The 19,389-nt window shown below is 42.4% G+C and overlaps 1 protein-coding gene across 2 annotated transcripts in view; it reads right to left on the reverse strand.

Moving 5' to 3' along the window:
• bckdhb (branched chain keto acid dehydrogenase E1 subunit beta) overlaps positions 1-14,013 on the reverse strand; it is a 69,033-nt gene extending 55,020 nt beyond the window's left edge. For both annotated transcript variants that reach the window (XM_083760681.1, XM_083760680.1), the window contains exons 1-5: positions 13,780-14,013; positions 10,577-10,654; positions 10,118-10,186; positions 4,753-4,886; positions 1,748-1,903 (exon numbers count right to left, since the gene is read on the reverse strand). In XM_083760681.1, the coding sequence (XP_083616807.1) occupies positions 1,748-1,903; positions 4,753-4,886; positions 10,118-10,186; positions 10,577-10,654; positions 13,780-13,975 (633 nt within the window). In that variant the 5' untranslated portion in view covers positions 13,976-14,013. The remainder of the gene's footprint in view (positions 1-1,747; positions 1,904-4,752; positions 4,887-10,117; positions 10,187-10,576; positions 10,655-13,779) is intronic.
• Between the last annotated feature and the right edge of the window lie 5,376 nt (positions 14,014-19,389).

Raw genomic sequence — 19,389 nt, forward strand, 5'->3', positions numbered from 1 at the left:
AATTATGTACCGGATGCAAGACGTGATCCCTTGGGAATTCTTTTTTTTTTTTTTCATATTTTGAAAATTCCTCTAATCTGGTGTACAGGCACATTACATGCATAATAGAATTACAATTTATGTATTTCTTTATAATGGGATAATTGGCACTCAAAGCCTAAACTGGTGACCACCAGGTGGTGCTTAAAGAGTTGACTCTTCTTTCAGTTGTAAGCATTAAGCATAACATCCTAAGCCTCTCCAGCTGATCCAAAATGCAGCAGCTCGCTTGGTCTTCAACCAGCCAAAATTCTCACATGTCTCCCCCCTGCTCCGCTCCCTCCACTGGCTCCCGGTCGCTGCCCGCACAGAATACAAAACTCTGATGCTGGCATTCAAAGCAACCAAAGGTATGGCTCCCCCATATCTTACAAGTATGATTGAACCCTACAAACCCTCCCGCGCACTCAGATCAGCCAACGCAGGGAAACTGGAAGTACCCTCACTAAAAACGCCGGGACAACGCTCCACACGTCCCAAACTCTTCTCCCTTCTGGCTCCAAAACTGTGGAATGCACTTCCCATTGCAGTCAGAACTGCAGCATCACTCCCAATCTTCCGCCGTAGCCTGAAAACCCACCTTTTCAGACTCCATCATGGCCCATAGCACTTACCCTAACCCCTTAGATAGCATTTCTGTTGGCTTAGATAGCATTTGACACAGACTTATAGCATGTTATGTAGACAGCACTATAATTGTATTGTATATAGTCATAGCACGCCATAGTACATATGTATAGCATAGTAGTGAATATGTATAGTTTATTATGTATAGTGTATGTATAGTTTCATCATATAGATATTCCACTGTTACCTTCTTAGCTTACGCATGTCTCATGATAAATGCTTTTATGTGATGTATTCCCATGCTTTTGTTCTTGCTTAAATGTAAGTCGCTCTGGATTAAGAGCGTCTGCTAAATGCCTAAATTGTAAATTGTAAATTGTTAAAGGTGCAGTGAAATGAAAAAGACGTTTTTCACACTTTTAAACCATATCCGTGGTCATCATATGGGCATACCCAACAATGGATGCCAAATAAATGTGAAAATTCTCATTTCTGTGTGTTTTTATATCAAAGGTCCATAAAAACGATTGCATTATTTATTTATTAAAACGAAAACGTGCTGCGTGATGACGTGTAGAGATACACATCGATAAAAGCCAATAACAATGAAGCTCACCCGTTTAATTCCCCATTACTGCGCCTCCGTCCAGCACAGCTGCTATTGATTACAGAAATCCTCTGTTTTTGTTCCCATTCAATATAACATCCAGACAGTGTATTACTCGGTTTCAACTTAATCATCACGCTAAAATATGTATTCGAAAACATTATAGGGTAGAAATAAGCCACATAACAGTAAACTGTAGCTGGCCGACAATCTGATTGGTAAACAAACAGACACCATGCGTGTTGCGTATAGCATAGCCACCGTCCCTAGCTACCGTCCCATCGCCTGAAGGGATGCGACGCTCTGATTGGTTCAGAAACTTCAGACCGGTGTTTCATGTGGAAACACCATTTTCATGTTGTTCACCATTTCCGTTTCACTGCGCCTTTAAATCCTTATGCAGAGACTAAAAACCGGCGTTTCATTTATGTAATCTAAACTTTGAAGTGATGTGATATCTTTGTGACAATACTTGCCCCCTCTCTCTCTTTGGCTGTGGTTAGTTCGGAACAAGCTGTTAGTTGAGTGACAAACCTTGATGCCCGGGCAATGAGCGAAAAAGGCCTCGGGGCTTTGGGAATGATAAAGTGATCCATGGCCCACGCATCCCCACGGCGCTCGGATGGTGAGGTTTCCACAGTCAAACAAGTTGCCAGAGCGATATCGGTACTTTGCGGCTTCGTTTACTATCTGAAACCAGAGAAGACATGACTTTGTCAAACAGTGTTCATTTAATCATTTTGACTTTCTGTAAAAACTCAAAAAAGAAATACAAAGAAATCACTACATATATAGTTTTTTCGTTAACAGTTGCTGCAACTTGAAAGTCATTTTAGGTCTTTTATTTTATGTTGTATTTATTTTATATTTTCTAACAAGACAGAATTGTAAATCACCAATGCACATAGGTGGCCTTACACTTACCGGTACTCATTTTAGGTCATTTTAAACTGCATATATTCACAAACTAAAAATAAATAATAGCTACAGTTTAAAAAAAGAGTAAAGACCACACGAGAGGCCATTTGATCTACATTTGTTCTTCCAACCATAGTCTGTTCCATTCCTCAAAATGCTAATGCTATTACAATGAAATTTCCCTTTGAACTGGCCAAAAACTACTCAAGTCTCAGATTTCTTCATTTGTCTTCATTCTACAATACACTTTCGGAAACCTCGCTGAAAAGGTGTCCAAAGATATCCACCTCAACCTCAGATGGGATTGCATTTCTAATTGTTAAGTCTCTCTGAGGAGAAGTCTGGCCCACGCCATTATAAATGAGATTACGGAAGGAGAGCGATGCCACATGCAAGCTATTGTTGCCGAGCAGCGGCACAGAAACCTTCGGGGGAACCTTCCCCATAATCACATGTTGTTTTCGGTTGCCTTGGCGAGGCAGGAGAGCTCGTCCATCTTGTGGCGGCCGGGGCGAGGGGACATGGTAGTGACGCAAACTACAACACCTGCACAGGGTCAGAAAGCCCCCGCTGATCATTGTCCTGATCAGCGTATGTATGTATGCCACATTCATCTTCCTCAGAAAAGCTATCAGCTCAACAACAAGTGGAACAGAATTAGTTCTTTGTTCAGCAGATGTTTGCAAGCATCGTTTGGTGCCATTCGTTAAAGACAGTACATGTCTTCCATGGGTCACCATGGGTGACCGGGCTTTCTGCTCGGTCGCCCCCGAACTGTGGAACACTCTCCCCGCCCACCTGAGAGCCCCACAGTTTCCAAAACTTTCCTTTTTACCAAAGCATTTTTATAGCCTTGCCCTTATGTTTTAAATGTTCCTGTTCTTTTAGATGTTTTTAATGGTGTGTTGTTTCTTTTGCTTTTATTCACTGCTGTAGCACTTTGAGATTCTTGCGAATGTAAAGTGCGTTATAAATAAAATTATTATTATTATTATGTAGGCTGGAAATCCAGCCTGACAAGCGTGTCGCAAAAGAAAATACAGTATGTGTAAAAGATCTTCACATTATTAGTAACTAGTAACTACCAGGCTGGCACCTAGCCAAAACGCATTTTTGATTTATTCCCCCTCCCTTTGTCTCTGTTGGGAGTTTTTGATTACATTAAATTTCATGTCTATGAGCGACTGAACTTGGATAGCTGCGTGATTACATTTCCAGCAATTAGAGGAGGGTGTCATGGATACAAATCAAGCAGGTGTTCGTAATGGAAAACAGCATTATGCACAGTTGACGCAGACGGCAGGGATAGAAAGGTCTGTCCTTTTGAAAAGCTGCAGGCAGACATTCAATGTTAAATGTACAACTGGGAGTGAAGGCACAGCGCCCAAGCATTAAACAGGGCATAGGACAGGACAGACAGAACAGGAGAGAAAACAATGATAGTTTTTTGTCTCCGTCAGGCCGAAGGCATGGCTGAAAGTATGTTTTGCCCCCTGTCCGTCCATCCGTCCGCGTGTGTCCCCGTCCATCCGTCTGTGAACAGCTAATATCCGGCACCGTTGGCCTGATCGATGTGAAACAGTGCACTCCATGGATGCAAGAGCACATCGGCCTGTCATAAAGCTACCAGGAGGCCAATTTTTGCTAAACACATTATTATATATTTTTACATTACTCCTACAGTTTGTGTTCAACTTCAAACATCACGCAAATCTCTATAGAGCAACTCAGTCCCGCCCCCTTTCATGACGACGACTGGCCCAGGAAATAATTCCCCATGCATTTTTCCCATAGACATTTCAAAGACTTTTTATTTAAAGATCTGTAAGCCTCGAACAAAGCCAACTGGGATCGTGACAAATCATGACAACAAACCCAATATTTTGGGGCGAACAAATAATTAGAAAGAAGAAAAAAAGGGCAGGGTACCACACTTGGCTTTAAAGCTGCTATAAGCAATAATATGTCAACATTTTAAGCAAGCAATGGGTAGAACGCTCCCGAAAATAATTAGTCTCTGTGACACAATATTTTCCTAGAAGCTTTGTCATTGGTCGATTTGCCTGTCTGCTTCCTGATTGGTCATTGCGACTGGGTTTTTTTTCAACAAAGCTTCTAGGAACATCTTTGAATGCAGATTGTGGCCCCTAGATGTGTCACAGAGACTACTTTTTTGGGAGCGTTATTACCCATTGCTGGCTGTCTGAATACAATAAATAAATAAATAATTCAGATTTTGACATATTATTGCTTATAGCAGCTTTAAATAAATACTTTTTTAAATGTCTATGAAAGAAATGAATGGGGAATTATTTCCTGGGCCCAGTCGTCGTCATGAAAGGGGGCAGGAATGAGACAATATATAAAAATCCCACAAAACCTAAATCAAAGCATAAGGGACCTGACAAATAGTCCTGTGATCAAGACAGATGTGTCCTGATTTTTCATATTCCATCCTGATTGGCAATAACATATCATAAACAACAATCCCTAAACTTCTACAGATTCCACTCACCTCTATAATGGCTGAATTCCGAACATTGCAGTTCCACAAGAAAGAGTCAACAACCACAAATGAATACAGAACAAGTGAGCAATGACAGTTGGACAGCGTGCCCTACCTGGTCAAAAGCAGGATAGATGTAGTCAGCGAACTGGATCTCTGCAATGGCTGTGGCACCAGCTACGGCTGCACCGATACCAAACCCAACAATCCCCTGCTCACACAGAGGTGTGTTGAAAACTCTATCTTTACCTGGTGAGAAAGATTAGGACAGAATACAAATTAAAAGGAAGGTAAAACCTCAGCTGAAGTTAAAAGTGAATGGCATCCCATTTAGACCTGGGAACGATTCTACAAATGTCTTCAAAATCCTGACAGTTTTCTGAAAAACCCATGTTTCTATGTCCGTCATTCTCAAACATTTTCATGTCAAGGACCCCCACAAATATCTGTAATTGGCCGCCGACCCCCATCTGAAAATATGTTGTTCCAGGGACCAGAAGGAAAAAAAGTTAGTTAAAAACGTTCCCTCTGAAAGAATATATATTCAAAGATTTGCACCACATTTTCACGATTTTTCAAAAATAGCATACCTACAAGCTCGTAGCTAAGAGCTTGTAGATCTGCTATTTTTCAATAGCTAAAGTATAGCATAATGCTTAAAACACCAAAAGGGGTTCCCGTCCAAAATTATGCATATATCATCATTATCACAGACTTTGCCATAGTGCAGAAATGTCCCGTTGTATAGTAACTGTGCAACGGGACATTCCTGCACTTTGTGTGCGATCTGACACGAGTCAGAAAGTACATTCATTCAACTACCGGTATTTTCAAGTTGAGAAACGACGAGCCAGCTGCTTCTCTCTCTGTGAATGAGAGGAGTGAAGGAGGAGCCATCATGTGAGTGTGTGTGTGTGTGTGTGTGTGTGTGTGTTTTTTAACTCTCAGAAACAGAGTACAGATCGACACGGCGTGGGGGTCAGCGAAGCATTCACTGGGGAGCGAGCCCAACTGCCTCAAAAACACTTAATTTAATGTCATGTAATAGTGTATGGCCAAGCTGATCTCCCCAATGCGCAAGTCGTTCATTCACACCTTTTTCCCATTAAATCAACCATACAATCTTGGAGGCACTCTTAACAACTCTCCCCCCGAGACTGTCTCACCAGCTGTGCTCAATCGGCTACAATGACCAATTACCAGCTAAACTGGGCCCTTATAATCCACCACGCCTGAATGAAGTGCCTGGTGCTGGGAGTCTGGTGCAACGCACAGGTCCTGGGTCTGGTGAGAGCAGGAGTGGACCTGGTGAGACGTAGGAGGGGCCCGGACAGGAGTAAACCCACGGAGCCTGACAACGGGCTAAAAGTGCCAGACCACCTGTATGGTCCTTTAAGCTCCACTGAGAACTTGATGATTGTTATCAAACAGGCAGGGTAACACATTAACATTTACTAGACTGGTGCCCGGCTGTAGAGCACCGAGTCGGTAACGATGGAAGTTGAAGATCCATGCCCCACCCGGCTATGCTATACCCGTTGACCGTTGTACCCGAGTAACCTAGTACCCGTTCCACCCATCTGTCCCTTTTATGCCCATATATGGATATTTCAGTATCTGTCTCTGTGTCCCTTTATTCCTATATATGGAGTTCTGTGTCAGGCATTCCCAAATATGGAGTGTTACGATGTCAGAACAGGCCAGCTCCATATGGAGTCCATATGGAGTCTGGCAGGGGCCCTGTCCAGAGCCCAGGCAGAGGCCTTTTGTGGCCTCTGCCCGGTCAACCGTGGGTCTGACCGACTCGACACCAGGCACTGCACTCCCGGTGGGGGTGTGGAACGTCTGTGTCGAATTTGAAGACGGTGGGGCAAACTACCTTGCCACACTCAGATCCTGTCTAGTGCCTACTGCAGGGTTCTCCAATAAATTTTCCTCAAGGGCCATATTCTGACTAAGGTACCAGGATGGGGGCCGAGTCTGCACGCGCAAGGTCGAGGGCTTGCCCTGAAAATTAATTTTCAGGGCATGAAAAGGATGCCCAGTTTGACATGCATAGGCTACTGACCCCCATTTAATGCCATTTATATCTGGGACCCCCACAAACAATATTCCAAGGGCCACAAGGGGGCGCTCCGCGGGCCGCAAATGGCCCGCGCCGCCTATTGGGGAACCCTGGCCTAGTGCCTACTACCACCTACAAAATGTGTGCTTTCCCAGTGCGTGCTACCAGCTAATCCAGTCCTTTTTGGTTTCATATCAGGCAAAACTGGTATCGCCTTCCCCTCGAGCCTCCATTGAGGTTCCAAGAGAGCTAACGCGATATTAAAAGAGTGTGTGAAAATACAATCAGAATGGTCAGAGAGTGTCATATAAAACTGTTTGATTCTCGATTCATTACAAACTCCTAAGGCCTCCACATGTCATGAATGTTAAACTTTTAAACTAGCCGTTGTAAATGTGAAATGAATGAATAGGTGACAATCTGAGGCTCAGAAGGCCTGTGACGCACACATTCTTTTTCCTCTTGCTTTATGTAATTTCCAAACAAGCCCTTCTCTGCTTTGATCCTAACTGTGATTCTGCCCAGTGGAACATTGGCCTTGTGTGACCTGCTCAGTCACCACAATGCTAACTTAGTGATCCCATCGACACAGGCGTTCTAAAGAATGAACAATTAGGTCTAGCATTGCAGATAAACTTATGGGAATGATTTTGGTTGTTTTTACACAGTGGTAAGAACTTTGCACACAAACTTTGACATCGTTGGTCCTGGGAGGGTTGGATGGGATTGTTTTTCCGTGTTTCTTTTTTGATCCTTTGTTGTGTTTGTTTACACTATGTATTGTATACCTACATGCATCCTGATTTTGTGTTTGTTATTGTAATTCATTCATAATACCAGACTGCATAATTGCGAACGCAGTGAGCCACTTACTATGACAGCAAGGGCTGAATGTCTGTGTGTGTGTGTGTGTGTGTGTGTGTGTGTGTGTGTGTCACGCTGTTACACCACCGGCCCGCCACCAGAGGGCGCAGCTGTAGCACACACACACACACACACACACACACACACACAGGGCGCAGCTGTAGCACACACACACACACACACACACACACACACAACCACACACACACGAGCTGCGTTCGCTTCACGCGTTTGCGCGTCTTACTTGTTGTATTGTTTTTGTGAAGATTTTTTTTTTTTTTTTTAATAAACCTTCATGCCTCATTTCTAACACCACAAACATCAAGACGCAATAATTCAACTAGGTGTGTATCATCATCAAGGTTGTAAGTTGTTACCAACACTACCAAAGATCAATCATGTTACAACTTGTAATGTATTAAAGGTATATTCAGTGATTTCACTCAAAAAACCTTAGGTTTCGTTTTTGGCTGTGGGACCCAGCCTTTCGTCCAATCAGGATAGAGAGTCAAAAACGAAACCTAAGGTTTTTTGACCCCCAGGGGTTAACTGGGGACAGGGAGGAACTCCTTATATGGCCAGCACACTCTATAGTAGGGAGGATTATCACAACAAAACAAAAAAATAAGTGATATTTGAATTAAGTGAAATCACTGAATATACCTTTAATGTTGTTGGGTGCAACAACAAAATAATCTAACTAATCAATCATAAAACATTAGCGTCACGATTATTCGATTAATCGAAAAAGTAATAAATGGAATAATCGACTGTTGTAGCCCAAATGTTGTCAACATTTGATCAATCTGAACCGTCAATATACTCTGGACACCCAAATCCACAGCTTGGTGACCTTCAGCAGTCTGTGGTGTTCTGGTGCTGCTGATGTTTAGTTCAGTAAGATAGGCTAAACATCAATGGAGGGATGTGACAGCTATAGCGAGAGAGTGTTTGCTCCATATAAGCCGTTGTTTCCAGAGCTCAGTAGTAGCAACTACCCTGCAGGGGGGCAAGGCCATATCACTGGGCTGAATCCATCAGCCTTGTAAAGAGCTCTCTCTATGCCATGCCCCTGCATTAAACCCTGTGCTGTACAATAGCTATGGGTTACAGGGGGCTGTGACGTTCCTTTCAGAGCAACAACAGGGAGAGCGACAGCTTGCTGCTTAGCCGCTGTCTATATGGATGAGTTGGAAAGTAATGACCCCCTCTCCGAATGTCAACACTCCTGACGTCAAGAGCTGTTTCCATCCGAGTGTTTTCATTTCGGGCAGAGACAATTTCTCTTTGATGAATAGAAATGTGATCCATTATGATGGAAATGCATTTGCTGAATGAAACGCATTTGCTGAATGAAACATGTTAATGTGAGTGGAATGCCACATGACTGACGGAAGGCAGTTGATGCCGATGACACTGTATGTACATTTCAAATGTGTCTTTAGAGATTCTGAAATGTGGTAGTGTATGGCCAAGCCCTGGACTATAGTACTGCCTAATGCATTTTGATGGCATTAAATGTGGCCATTAGCTGGACAAAAAGGAGAGTAATACAAACTTTCCCACTATAATGGATTATATCTATCTTTGCCATAGGTGTAAAATAAAGGTGTTATGGATATGATGTACTGTAGGGCAGGCCATTCATTTATTTGTAAAGATAATTAGAAAAATAGAATTAAAGGACCTATAACATAAAATTCAACCTTTTCAATTTATTTTGTGTTTTGGGGGTTTCCATATGTGTTTTCTATCCCCACAAATAACCAATTTTGAACAATCAGTCTTTCATATCATATGGGTGTTTTAATGGAAATTGCTCTCAGGAACAGCTCGACTGATTTTGGCCTCATCGTGATGTCATCAATGTCACCCTACTTTGTATAATTCCTCCTCTTCTTCAGTCTTCAGTTCCAAATTTGCATTTCCACTTTGTTTACAATGTCCACCATTGTTGATTTTCCAAGCTGGCATGGAATGGAAACAAGCCTGGTTTTATCTAGCATCAGTATTATAATAACTCAAATATTAAATAATCTGCATATCAGCACCCCCACCACCTCAGGACATTGTGGTACTACAGCTAAAACTGCTTTGAAAGTCCAGAAAGAAATGACAAGGCCTGGTTATATCAGAGTGGTGATTGAGGCTCAAACCATTAGAAATAACATTGAGGGACATAGACAATATGATATTAAATATTAAAAGCAGTTTTAAAATGCATGTTATTTGCGCTTTAAGCTATTTAGGTCCTTGGTCATCTTGTCAACTTATGTTGGAAGCTCCATCCACATCCAATCATAACTTCACAAAGACATTTACAGGAATCATTACAATATCACTGTGGCTGCATGCGCTGGACTAATGAATGCAAACCGATCCCTTTGGACCTTCTGACAAACAGTCTCAAATAGGAGGTTTAGTTTCTTTAAAGTACAATACTGCCACCTAGTGGCAAGATCCCGCTGTACACAATTTATAGCTTTCTTTTGGTGCCCACAAAAAGGTGTTGATACTTCTCCAGACAGAATGAAGGGAATAAAGCACTTACCATATTTATCTCTAAGACCCACTGTGCATCGGAATACTCCTCCAAAGGCCACATCTTCCCCAAAGATAACTGCAGGACAGAGACATTTAGTTATATGAGTGCATGTCTTCTGAGCTAGGACCTGGGACAAAATAAGATTCTAGATTCTACAAAAACACTGACTACATTACTTCAAAAGCACATGGTTGTTAACCACATGACATGAACTATATTATCCCTATTCTGGGCATGTCATAACAGGTGAACAACATTTGGGGAAAATAGGCAAACACACAGCAAAAGTAGCTGATCGACAAGCTCATCAGAACATGTCGCAACCTTGTAGATCAGCTATTTTCACTATGTGACGTTCAATGAAGGATACGCTGGATTTTTAAGTAGTTAACAATCAGGAACTAAAAGTTGTCTCTTATTATATTTTCATCCAAATGGCTATCATGCCAATTTCTAGCCATCTACCTGCTGTAGGGTCCATGGCGAGGGTGTTGTCCAAGGCACTGGTAACAGACTGGAACAAGTTCATCTTCTGAGTTGGACCTACAAGAGAAGCAGTATACAGTAGAGTTCTCATTTTCTGCCCGAACCCGACCCGGCCAGACATTTTCTGTGATTTTTTCTTTTTTTCTTTCTCTTTTTCTCCTTTTTTCAAGAATGTTATTATAATAAAAATAGCAATTCTGTTATTTGTGTAATGTGTAGGCTATAGCCTACAAGTATGCATTTATTATAAAGAGGGCTGCGCTATCTGCGATTCACTTAATTGTGACAGGAGGAAGACGGAGGAGTGGAGGCGGGAGGCTTGGATTACTGACTGCGCGCAGAGAGAAGTGAACGGTGGGGTCGTCGTTTATACCGCTGGCTGGCCTCTGGTTTGTGGCGCACCAAATGAGCTTAAATTCATATGCTAAATGTTTTATAAATCAATCGGATTATCGCAACATGACGAAAACAGTTGCACTGAGCCATCTCGTTAACCCAGCACTGTGGGTGACCCTAGGCCCCTAGGCTGCACGTCCCACTGGGAAGAGACCAGATGGGGGTGCTATATATCCACACTGGCCTGGGAACGCCTCAGGATTCCCGGGCATAGGAGGAAGTTGCTAATGTTTCTTCAGCCAGCAGAAAGAACGGGACAGAGTTCAATTTTAATGAATGGGCAACTTGGACAGGTCTTGTAATAACAATAATACAACTTTATTTGTATAGCACAGTTCATGACATGAAATGCAGCTCAAAGTGATATACAGAGCAATAGAGGAGAAAAAAAAAGCAAAAGCATAAAACATTAAAACAATAGCAGAGAATGGTGAATTTAGCATCTTTGCTAATTCTGGTGTATTGTATGTATGTTGTATGTTCAATTGGCTGTTTGTGTGTAGAAAAAAACTGCTTTGGAAAATGCTCATAAATAATATAAAGAATTCATGATGAGCCTATAAAGTATTCATACTAGTCGCAATCAACTTGCAGTAGATGCATTCTAGAGTTGCAATGCAAACCCTTGACAGCCCATTCTTTGAATTTGAAACCGAAAAGTTAAGATTTTATTAAACGACATTAAACTCACCAATATTACAGAAGTACGGAAAGCTTTGGTTATCCTCTTTGTATGCGTCACGTTTTTGTTTCATAAAGACCCACCGTAGACAATCATGAATGTTATGAGCTACCTAGTACCTATACCTACATTATGTGCAATTTGGAAACTGGTAGTATGCAGTACCCAACAACTGCTTCCATATTATAGCTGCAATGTTGTAGGGAAAGCTTGAATTATCCTTTCAATCTGCAAAGCTTTTGTTTCATAAAAATCTTTCTGTCAAGAAATTCTTGGCTGGTGATTCTTTTTCAAAGTGTTGGAGTTTGGAAGCACTCGTCAAAGTCACTGAACGGCCCTGCTTACCACCTGTTTGGAATTTGCACATACAGTACTGCAGGAGGCAGCAGCACCAGACAGTGACCTTGTGGTTAGAGTGTCCACCCTGAAACTGGGAGGTCGGGGGTTCGATCCCACGGCCGGGTCATACCAAAGTCTGTAAAAATGGGACCCAATGCCTCCCTGCTTGGCACTCAGCATCAATGGGTTGGATTGGGGGTCAAATCAACTAATGATTACCAGAGCGTGGCGCACACTGTGGCTCACCTTTCCAAGAGATGGGTCAAATGCGGAGAACAAAATTTCTATGACTAATGACTATGACTAGTGACTATGACTAATCGTACGACTTTGACCCGTTAATAAAAACGAGTGCTTCCAAACTCCAACACTTAGAAAAATAATCACCTGCACAGAATGTAGCTCATAACATGTCTACGATGGATTTTCTTGAAACAAACGCTTTGCAGATTGAAAGGACAATTCAAGCTTTCCCTACAGCTGCAATGTTGGTGCAGAGGTTAACGTTGTTTAATACAAGCAGATCGCAAAAGCAATTTGGATGTGTGGGTACTGGGTAGTCAATGGAGGGTATTGCAATTCTAGATTCATCCCCTACATATCATCATACATTATCTCATTTCTGCCAATTACAATTTGCATCCTCACCTTCATCTTCAATGTTTGTGTTTACAATGTTTGTGTTTACACAAACGCTCAAAAATGGACATAAGTGGGGCCCCTCAAAAAATAAGGTGCCTAGAAGTACCAGTGTAGGTCTGGTTACCACTTACCAGTGGTACTGGTAACCAGATAGCCCCTCTCGGAACCCTCCATAAAGCTTTTCTGAAATTTGGATGTCGCTTTATTGTAGGGTCCCTGTTCATAACTATATTTTCGTATGGGAATTTTGGAACGCGGACATAAATATGCTCCGTAACATCGTATCTGCGGCGTTTGACGGCCTTTTTTTGTTTGAGTTATTCTGAATTTGTGAACTATAAGTACCTATACAAACCGCTGCGAATATCTCCTGTGGCGCGGAAGCCGTTAAGTATTTTTAATCTTTGTTTGACCGATTTGGTCGCTTTATTTCTTCTTGTTTGTTTACCGTTTATTGTACCGCCTCCCGGTGTGCGGCTACGTCCCTGCCTCTGATCTGCTCTGTCATAGCTATAGCGCCACTAGCTAGCCAGATAGGCGGTACAATGAGGTGTCAATAAACAAGGAAGGAAGAGAAGAACCAAAGCGACCAAATCGGTCAAACAAAGATTAAAAATACTTAACGGCTTCCGCGCCACAGGAGATATTCGCAGCGGCATGTATGGGTACTTATACTTCACAGATTCAGAAGCCCTCACACGAAAAAAAGTCGTCAAAGAGCGCAGACAGGCGTTATCTAGTTGTTTATGTTTTATGTATGTCCGCGTACCAGGTGGCAGGATACTGCTGGAACAGGACCCCATGGTCTGGGTCTAAAAAATGTCAGAAACTTCAGTACCATTGGGTTCTGCTTGGAGGGCTAGTAACCAGACTGGTTAGTGGTTACCACATACCAGTGGTACAGGTAACCAGACTGGTGGTTAGTGGTTACCACTTACCAGTGGTACTGGTGGTAACCAACTGGTTATGGAACGATTACCAAGTTTTTTATCACATATTGACAGAATAGAGCTGAATTTGGCTTCTGGCTGGTTTGACAGGTAAGCTAAGCTATGCAACCCTGAACCCTGTGCACTTGCTAGCTAGCTGTGTGGGGGGAGCTAATGTAGCAGAGCCAACTCACCATACTGTGTGGGGACAGGGTCAGGGTGGAAGGTGAAGTGTGCATGCCTCCGCTGTGTGCTCGCATGGGAGCTACAGCCGGGGGACAGCCTCAACACGGCGGCCCCGAACCGGCTCGGAGCTCCGCCTGTCACAACAGCGCCGATAGAAGCTTTAGAGTTCGCACCGCGGACCAGGAACCGTGCAGCGGCCGCCATGTCTGTTGTTGTGACTGGAGGCGAGCAGGCAGGAAGGACACCACGGTGGCTGACAGGAAGGGGCTGTGATTGGTCTAAACGGAGGGCCGTGTCTGTGGCGGATGATGATGAGAGAGAGAGAGAGAGAGAGAGAGAGAGAGAGATGAGAGAGAGAGAGAGAGAGAGAGAGAGAGAGACAGAGACACAGAGACAGAGAGACACAGAGACACAGAGACAGAGACACAGAGACAGAGAGAGAGAGAGAGAGAGAGACAGAGAGAAAGAGAGAGAGAGAGAGATCAACACTCCTGACCAGATGGTGGCAGTAATGCACCAATAATACACCTGGTGTACTGTAAATTAGGGATACTGTATAGCCAATATAGCCATTGAAGATGCCAAAAATATAACAAAAATGGTATGACTATATGCATTATCTGTCTTCCCAGATCTCTGCTGTTGTGGACATATCATCAGATGTACAGTAGGTGTCCAGTGCCATATCAAACAGTTTCTGAAGACTGTGGGAACCCAGTTGTCAGAGGGAAGTCTGGGGAAATCCATCAGAAGCAAAGGTGTGTAGAAATCTCTGCAATAAGCGTGTACATGCCTATATTTCCATCCATATCATATAAAGTGCTGACAAATTAGTGTCATCAATCATCATGTCTGATGTAGGTGTCCAGGTGAAACCCTCAACCAAGACAAAAGGGGTGCATTGAGGACTCGAGCTCAACCGCCGTCAGATGGGCCCCCACCAATGAACACTACAGACTCATGTTATAGGCCAGGTGGTTCCAGCTTGGACGACTCATCCATTAGGCTATACCTATACCAAGTGGGTCCTAGCAAATCATCAAAATGTGACCAAAGCTACTTAAAAGCGGTCTGCTCACCCTGCCTGCTAGTGTGTTTGCCTCCACCCCAACCATCCATTCTTCTGTCTCTGTCCTTACTAACACCCCAACCCTCCCACTCACTCACTCACTTTCATACTGTATCAACTGTGGGGTCATGTGAAGTATAATAATCATTTGCAAAACGATTAGAAACAACTGCACATACGGTCCTGACTCCTGAGTGACATTTCTCATGTTTCTCCCTATACAGTGCAGAACCTGTGTATAACACCAAGGACAGCACAAAGGATACATCGTGTATGAGGAGTGTCTGCTAAGCCTTTTTCAACACTGTCCTATCTGCACCTGCAACTGTGTGGTGAAGAGAACAGTTCGCGGAACCATGCTGTCCATACAGCAAAAGTGTCCCAGTTGTGGATACAACCGACAGTGGAACAGCCAACCGATTATTGGAAGTACCCCAGCGGGTGATCTTGAGTTGTCAGCTGCAATTTCATTCACAGGCTCGACCTTTGCACAGGTTGACAAGGTAGGTGAACAAATACATGTGTGTGTTGTGTGTAAAATATTCTTACAAGTAGATTTCCAGGACTACTAATAATAGAGCATGTAGGTATCTAGGTGTTCCTTTAACCTCATCTCTCAATATCCATGCATTAGGTCCTGGCTGCTCTCAAGGTGAAGACCATTTCTAAAACTACATACCACAAGCATGCACATAATTACCTGGACCCATGCATATATTCCACATGGAAGACCACCCAGACTCGCCTTCTCCAAACGATGAGATCCAAAGATAGTGTCATTCTGGGAGGGAACATGAGGGGCGGACAGTCCAGGACACAATGCCAAATATGACTACTACACGGTATCTGGCGATGTCATCGATGTTCAGCTCGTGCAGGTGAGATTTGATTTGGCATGCAATAGTTTGACTCAATTCTAATTTTTAAGCCCAACCGTGTCTACATAAACCTAAAATGGCAATATGAAATGGCATTCTTTTCATGGACATTTCTCTAGGTCTTTAGGGGCGCAAGTCCCTCCTATGCCCAGCTTTGAGTGTTTGTGAAAACACAAACATTGAAGACAAAAGTGTGTAAACACAAGCATTGAAGACAAAAGTGAGGACACAAATTGTGATTGGCCGGAATGAGATGATGTATGATGATAAGAGCGCCCCTCGCTACACAAGGGTGTGATTTTTATGTTGCTTTTAAGTTTAGACCAGATGTCACTTGATATAAGGCTGTAAGTACATGATCATTAACAAAGCCGAAACTATTCAATGAATGTCTTCTCAGGGTAACAAAGTCAGCCATTCAAACGGAATGGAGAAGGAAGGCCTGATCCGCAGCTTGAACCTTCTCGAGAGCTCCGGTGTAAAGATTGACACCCTCATCACAGACAGACACCCGCAAGTAAATACATATCTGAGAGAGAAGCCAGATGTGACTCACTACTACGATGTGCGGCAGGTTGCAAAAGGTAAATCAATGAGACAAAAAAATGCATCTTTGATTCTACTCATTATCTTACACATGCCACAACAATGTTATTAGGTTAATTCTATTTCATTCCACTCTGTTCTCTCCTATACGTACTATCCAGATGTGTCTCAGAAGGTGGAGCAGCTAGGGAAGGAGAAGGACTGTGAGTGTGAGGTGATCCAGAAATGGCAACAGAGTATTGTCAGTCATCTGTACTGGTCGACCCATAAGTCCCCCTCGGGTGAAGATACTGTGGTAAAGTGGTCATCACTAGTGAATCACGTCCACAATGTGCACAACCACACCAATGTGCTTTTCCCAAAATGTCTGCACTCTCAAAGAACAAAACACTGGTTGAAATCTGGTAGGTTTACATGTTTGTTCATTGTGTGTACATTCACTGCTAATTTATTATGGAACATGGAATATGGCGCAGGTACATTTTATGCAAGAGCCTGTAGGTTATTAGTGTATACAATGGCCTACATTACTAGTACATCGTGTACTGCAGGTGAAGCATTTCTGATGTTTTAATTGTTATTCTTGAAAGCTAATTTCTTCTCAGTATAATTCCATTGAATACTAAATAGAGGCAACCATGATATGCTTAATGTCTAATGTGATTATTTTGTTTTGATTGTTTACCAGGAACAAAACTATCCATCAAACTGCAGAAGATCATCCAGAACAAGAGTCTCCTGGAGGATGTGGCTAAACTGAGCCCTCTCCACCAGACATCTGACATTGAGGGATTTCATTCCCTCATTTTGCGCGTTGCACCCAAAAATGTGATGTTTACCTTCAGAGGGATGCTGTGCAGGTAATTATTCATATCGACTGGTCAGATGTCTGCTATGATGAAGTTATACAAACACCAGTAGTATTAATATACACTGTTTGAACCTCTATTTTCTTTTCTCGTTCTTCCAGGCTGTACCTTGCAGCCATGCACCACAATGAGAACAAAAGACGACATCACCTCCAATTGCATGCCACGTGTATCTACCAAATCTGGTACCCAAAATATAAAAAGGGAAAATGCATTCCAACAAAGAAGCAGCCAACATTAAGTAAGTCTTTACAAATATGTATGTATTACACATTTCTTAATAACAGACTGCTGTCTAATCAAAGGCTCAGAGCACCTGCTGCGCTGCTTGGATTTTAGACGATGCAGTACCCTTAAATTGATTTGATCAACACTCACACTTGTTCCCGAGGCGACTCGTTGCGCTCTGCAGGGCCAACTTGGAATACTTTAATTACCGTAAGCAAGGAAATACTTTGTTTTGTTGGCACTTTTGTGGCATATTTGGTGGTCATTGTTTATAGATAAATCACCAGTCTGTGATTTATCTATCAACAATGACCACCTATGCATACACTATCCCTTACGTATTTACTGTACGTACATGTAAAGAAAATATTGTACTCCAGCAGTGGAGAGCCAAAACAGATTGTACAGAACAAAATGTAAATATTTTCAAAAGGAACCAGCTGTAAATATATATAATATTCGTTTGTATTCTTTACAGACTATGTCAAAAATCGAATGGATGTCCTCTTTGAAGAGGTGCTGAGAGACCCAGGACGATTTACAGCCAAGCTGAATGAGCTGCCTATCCCACCCTCCCCCTGAACTTTCCGGATTCGGAAAGTTGAAATAGCAGATCTTACAGATACGAAGCTCACGTGTCACATCATGACATGGTTGTGCCGTTTGAAAAAAAAGCTTGTAAATATCTGGAACCCCCTTTTGTATTTTAACAAGACTATGCCCCCCCCCCTCTCTTTGTTTTCTGTGAAAAAATAACACAATGGGAACTATGCACAAACCTTTTTACTTGTAAAACTGATGTGACAGTAAAGAGGATTCTGATTTGTAGATTTCTTTCCTTTACTTTTATACACCGTCATTGTACAATTGTATGTCAAAATAGAATACAGGGTTAAAGGTAGGGTGAACTTTTTATTTATTTATTATTATTCAGCGTACCGGTAAGTCAAGTATCAGTTTATATTTTCAGTCCTAGGGAGGACTTTACAATTCCCTTGGTAGGCCAAAATGCTTAATACCTGCTGTGCCTGGGGGAAACTGTTATTTTTTTTGAGAAAGTCTTCTATATGATTGGAAGTGGAACACTTGTTTTTATTAATACATTTTATGTGCAGCAGAGTATGTGTTAACACATTGACTTCCACTGACTGAGCTCTATGATACAATTATCCCTTCGCAAAATCCCACCCCAAAAAGCGATTGTCCAACACAAATACTTTAGCAACCATTGATATGCAGGTCAAGCTTTCGCCACCATAGCTGTCAATGTTATTTTGCATGGCTGTGGTGTTGAACATATACACGGCTTAACGTTACGAAAGTTACACAACTGACCTACCCAGGTGATGACAATAATACTAATGATCGTAGTTACTGTGCAACAAACTCTGTCATTACCTCATATTTCTAGGCCTGGTTGACTAGATTTAGAAGACATTTTCATGCTCTTGCTACTGAAGAGATCGATTTATATGGAGAAAACCAATCATTGTCCTGTCTCCTTGCTGCTAGATCGTGTCAAAGGTCATGTAGACACAGGATCTGACACAAAGATTCAATTAATCACATGAGCAGGCAGGCTCTAGTAGTAAAAACTGGAACAGTAAACTGTTCAAATCTGCGGTAGAAGAGGAAACTTAAATTCAAATTAAGTGCTAGATGAAAATGGTACTTCATTTAAAAAAAAGTGGCCTGGGTGTAAAAGCTTATGTTAAGAATAAGATCAGTTCAGTGGTCTTGTTGTTAGTCTCTGCCCGTAGACTGGGAGGTTAGGGTTCAATCCCTAGTAGTCATACCAAAGCCCATAAAAATGACTTGGCACTCAGCATCTTGGTTGGATGGGGGCCAAGTCCTTGCTCTGCGACATACTAGCATGTCCAGGGATGTACTGGTACAACAAGCTGCCCATACTGACACTATAGGCTGTATTTTGCGTGTCTTAAGTACCAGGTCTTATTCCCTAACTTGAGTAAACTAAAGACCTGGAGGCGTGATCAATGCCATTTGGCTATTCTGAGTGGCCAAAGA

Source organism: Protomyctophum parallelum (assembly GCF_964188405.1).
Source record: "Protomyctophum parallelum genome assembly, chromosome: 3".
Lineage (NCBI taxonomy): Eukaryota > Metazoa > Chordata > Actinopteri > Myctophiformes > Myctophidae > Protomyctophum > Protomyctophum parallelum.